The 5,000-nt window shown below is 47.2% G+C and overlaps 1 protein-coding gene across 1 annotated transcript in view; it reads right to left on the reverse strand.

Moving 5' to 3' along the window:
- Window positions 1–5,000, reverse strand: part of ELP3 (elongator acetyltransferase complex subunit 3) — a 159,478-nt gene that overhangs the window by 23,120 nt on the left and 131,358 nt on the right. The window contains exon 13 of the mRNA XM_073624860.1: window positions 2,461–2,688. Coding sequence (XP_073480961.1) covers window positions 2,461–2,688 — 228 coding nt within the window. The remainder of the gene's footprint in view (window positions 1–2,460; window positions 2,689–5,000) is intronic.

Raw genomic sequence — 5,000 nt, forward strand, 5'->3', positions numbered from 1 at the left:
TGCTTGAAGAAGTGTACCCCCCTCCATCCCACTGACTCCTTCCACTTTTCTGGTCCACTGGTTAAGCCCTATGCACAATGCTTGCCTTGGGAAAGTGCTCAAGAGTCAAGCTTATGCTCAAGCTTATGTCTGTATCCTCCCTAGCTGTAGATGAACTGGTGTCATCAACCCAAGCCCAAAGCCTCGTCCACACAGGCCCCTAGCTTTCAGATCCATCAAGCTTGATTTTTGGTATCTGTCGCGTGTGTTCTCTTCACTCGCTCCGAAGAGCTTATTCAACACCAAACCCGAGGAAGTGTAGTTTTATGTCACGAAACGCGTTGTATTTTAACACAGAGATAAATTATTTCAACAAGACCAAGCCCCATCCACTTCTGGCGATTCACAAACATCAGACACTTATGCTGTAGGCTCTAGATGTGGTCTCCTTGTAATAACTCAGACCAGTCCAAGCATGTGGCTAGGATAGGCAACACTTATTCCCAAATGAGACATCACTGCTAACCACCTCTGAAAATGATAGTTGCTAGCCTGTTATCTGGACTTAAAGGATAAGTTCACCTTTTTTAGAAAAAATAATGAATGCACATTTTTTTGCAGGAGCCTGTAAAGCATAGCACCAGCGATCAGAAGATCGCTGATACCATGCAGGTCTCCTACCGACCTGTCAGCGTATAGGCTTGCTTCTACCTCGTACAAGGAAGCCGATACATGCTGACACAAAGAATAAATTAACTATCACAGCGCCATGGTAGTTTATTGAAAACTACAAGCCGACAGCCCCAAAGGCTGTAGAACCTTGTCGTTTTTCATTCACAGAGCGCTGTGAATTAAAGAGACACGGGCAGGTGGGCGGAGCCTCGCAGGGCCGCTTTTTTTAAATTTTGACAGCTAGCGGGTGGAGAAGATCCCCTGCTAGCTAGGGGAGCGGGGGCTGGTGCATTCATAACATGTTACACCCCGAACATGTTATGAAAGGTGAACTTATCCTTTAACAATGACTTGTAACCAAATATGCTGATCAGGAGTTAGTATACGTGTTTTGCCTTAGTAATCCAGAACAGTGGTTCTTGAGCTTAGTGAAACCAGGGCCCAGTAAAGTCTTCCAAAAACTTCCATGCTCCAGCAGTATATAACCCCTCAATTCATTAGTCAATTCATTCATGGGATTGTGGCATCCACGGAAGAACAGCCCCTTAATTTATTCATGTCTGTGGGATAGTGGTCCCCATGGAAGAATAGCCCCTTCATTTTTTGGTATCAGTAGGATAGTGGCCCCCCATGGAAGAATAGCCCCTTAAATTTACTGGTGTCAGTGGGATTGTGGCATCCATGGAAGAATAGCTCATCAATTCATTGCGGTCAGTGGGATAGTGGCCCCCATGGAAGAAGAACCGCTTAAGTTATTGATTTCAGGGGCATAGTAGTCCCCATGGAAAAATAGGCGCTTAATTTATGTATGCCAGTGGAACAGTGGCCATCATTTAAGAATAGCCCCTCAAGTCATTGGTATCAGTGGGATAGTGGCCCCAATGGAAGAGCAGCCCTTCAATATATTGGTGTCAGTGGGATAGTGGCCCCCATGGAAAAATAGTCACCTAATTTTTTGGTGTCAGTGGGATAGTGGCCCCCATGGAAGAATAGCCCTCAATTAATTGGTGTCCGTGAAACAGTGGCCATAATGGAGGAATAGCTTCTTAATTTATTGGCGGGATGGTGGCCCCATGGAGGAATAGCCCATTAATTTATTGGTGTCAACGGGATAGTGGTCCCCATGGAAGAATAGCCCCTTCATTTTTTGGTATCAGTAGGATAGTGGCCCCCCATGGAAGAATAGCCCCTTAAATTTACTGGTGTCAGTGGGATTGTGGCATCCATGGAAGAATAGCTCATCAATTCATTGCGGTCAGTGGGATAGTGGCCCCCATGGAAGAAGAACCGCTTAAGTTATTGATTTCAGGGGCATAGTAGCCCCCATGGAAAAATAGGCGCTTAATTTATGTATGCCAGTGGAACAGTGGCCATCATTTAAGAATAGCCCCTCAAGTCATTGGTATCAGTGGGATAGTGGCCCCAATGGAAGAGCAGCCCTTCAATATATTGGTGTCAGTGGGATAGTGGCCCCCATGGAAAAATAGTCACCTAATTTTTTGGTGTCAGTGGGATAGTGGCCCCCATGGAAGAATAGCCCTCAATTAATTGGTGTCCGTGAAACAGTGGCCATAATCGAGGAATAGCTTCTTAATTTATTGGCGGGATGGTGGCCCCATGGAGGAATAGCCCATTAATTTATTGATGTCAACGGGATAGTGGCCCCCATGGAAGAATAGCCACTTAATTTATAGATGTCAGAGGAACAGCAGCCCCCATGGAAGTATAGAATTCTCAGACACGCACTCCTCCCCCCTAAGGTCCACCCTCAATCATTACTGCCACACACAACGACTGCTCTCCACTTACCTGGTGCTGGAACTTGGACGGGTCTCGACTGCTGATGGGCACCACACTGCCGTAGACGTGAAGCTCTCTCACTATGGACACTCCTCCCTTCAGCTCAGGTCTGAATGACTCTGGTGAGCATTTCCGTAGACGTAATAGGCCAATGAGAATGTCCTGCTCCGGGTCTTCATAGGACAGGAAGGTCTCCCAACCACCATTGGCCACATAGTCTCTCCGAATTAATTCCACCTGGACAGGAGAAGGAGGAGGAACATTATTCATGTAGATTCTCACATATCCAACTAAAGCCAAACATGTTACTATCTGGCTGTACAATCCCCCCCTATGCTGGTCATAGATAGACTGAATCTCAACTGGCTCAGTAGGGGCTGGCTGAGGTTCGATCCATCTATGTGTAGGCTGATTGCCCATCGATCAAATTCAGTACACCAGCTGGTCGGATTTTTTGCAGGTGATCAGAGCACAATAGTGCTGCATTAGGGATTCCCCCATCAACACGGACTGCGTTTTTGGGGAAATCAAGCATTTTCTTTCCTGCAAACCGTGGTGTAAGAAGAGAAAATTGTATCATCGATGGCCTGCCTTAGATCCACCATACAATTATGTGGCATAAGGTCCTGCCTGATTGGGTACAAATTCAATAGAGTATGTAGGTAGCAGGAGATGGCATAGAGATTGTACAGTCAGATTATAACATGTATGGTGACATTTATAAATATCATTTTACAATGTTAAAGCTAAACACCAGGCAAACCGTTAAATATACAAACGCAATATATGGGAGTTGTTTTACCTCCCAAAGGATTTATATTTTCATCCATCCATCCCTGAGAATTATAATGCTCAGCCACACAGCACAGCCACGGGGCTGGTCAGAAAGGGGGGGGGGGGAAGGGGGCTAGATGATGCCAGACATTCTCCAGCCAAGACATGGGACGGACTCGATCTGACTTGCTGCAGCTTCTAATGCACATTGTAAGAAGCTCACAGTATGCAGTGAGATCAGAGTAAGCCATTTCAATACATTAGAGCAAACTTTTTCAATAAACTAGAGCAAACCAAACTTTCCAAAGGGCCAGTTTACTGACTATCAGCATTTTAGGGGGCAGGATTGTGGCCAAAGGGGGTGGAAAATGCCCTTTGCATCAGTGAGAGCAAAGAATGCCTCAGGTGTGGTGTTCAGTTGCATAGTGCCTGTGATCAGTAGGAAGAGGAATAGTGCCCCATCATTGGTATCAGTGGGAGGAATAGTGCCCCATCATTGGTATCAGTGGCAGAAATAGCACCCCATTATTGGTATTAGTGGAAGGAATAACACCCCATCATTGGTATCAGTGGGCGGAATAGTGCCCCATCATTGGTATCAGTGGCAGAAATAGCGCCCCATCATTGGTATCAGTGGAAGGAATAACACCCCATCATTGGTATCAGTGGGAGGAATAGTGCCCCATCATTGGTATCAGTGGCAGAAATAGCGCCCCATCATTGGTATCAGTGGAAGGAATAACACCCCATCATTGGTATCAGTGGGCGGAATAGTGCCCCATCATTGGTATCAGTGGGCGGAATAGTGCCCCATCATTGGTATCAGTGGGAGGAATAGTGCCCCATCATTGGTATCAGTGGGAGGACTAGTGCCCCATCATTGGTATCAGTGGGAGGAATAGTGCCCCATCATTGGTATCAGTGGCAGAAATAGCGCCCCATCATTGGTATCAGTGGGCGGAATAGTGCCCCATCATTGGTATCGGTGGGAAGACTAGTGCCTGATCATTGGCATTGGTGGGGGGACTGGTGCCCCATCATTGGTATCAGTGGGAGGACTAGTGCCTCATTATTGATATCAGTAGGAGGAATAGTGCCCCATCATTGGTATAAGTGGGAGGAATGCTGCCCCATCATTGGTATCAGTGGGAGGACTAGTGCCCCATCATTGGTATCAGTGGGAGGACTAGTGCCCCATCATTGGTATCAGTGGCAGAAATAGCGCCCCATCATTGGTGTCAGTAATAGTGCCCCATCATTGGCATCAGTGGCAAGAATAGTACCCCATCATTGGTATCAGTGGGAGGACTGGTTCCTCATCACTGGTATCAGTGGGAGGACTGGTGCCCCATCATTGGTATCAGTGGGAGGACTGGTGCCCCATCATTGGTATCAGTGGGAGGACCAGTGCCCCATCATTGGTATCAGTGGGAGGACCAGTGCCCCATCATTGGTATCAGTGGGAGGACCAGTGCCCCATCATTGGTATCAGTGGCAGAAATAGGGCCCCATCATTGGTGTCAGTGGGAGTAACAGTGCCCCATCATTGGTATCAGTGGCAGGAATAGTACCCAATCATTGGTATCAGTGGGAGGAATAGTGCCCCATCATTGGTGTCAGTGGGAGGAATAGCGCCCCATCATTGGTGTCAGTGGGAGGAATAGTGCCCCATCATTGGTATCAGTGGGAGGACCAGTGCCCCATTCATTGGTAATAGTGCCAGGAATAGAGCCCCAATCGGGTAAATGCAAGCAAAGGACCATGGGCAACAGTTT

Source organism: Aquarana catesbeiana, linkage group LG04 (genome assembly GCF_042186555.1).
Source record: "Aquarana catesbeiana isolate 2022-GZ linkage group LG04, ASM4218655v1, whole genome shotgun sequence".
Classification (NCBI taxonomy): Eukaryota; Metazoa; Chordata; class Amphibia; order Anura; family Ranidae; genus Aquarana; species Aquarana catesbeiana.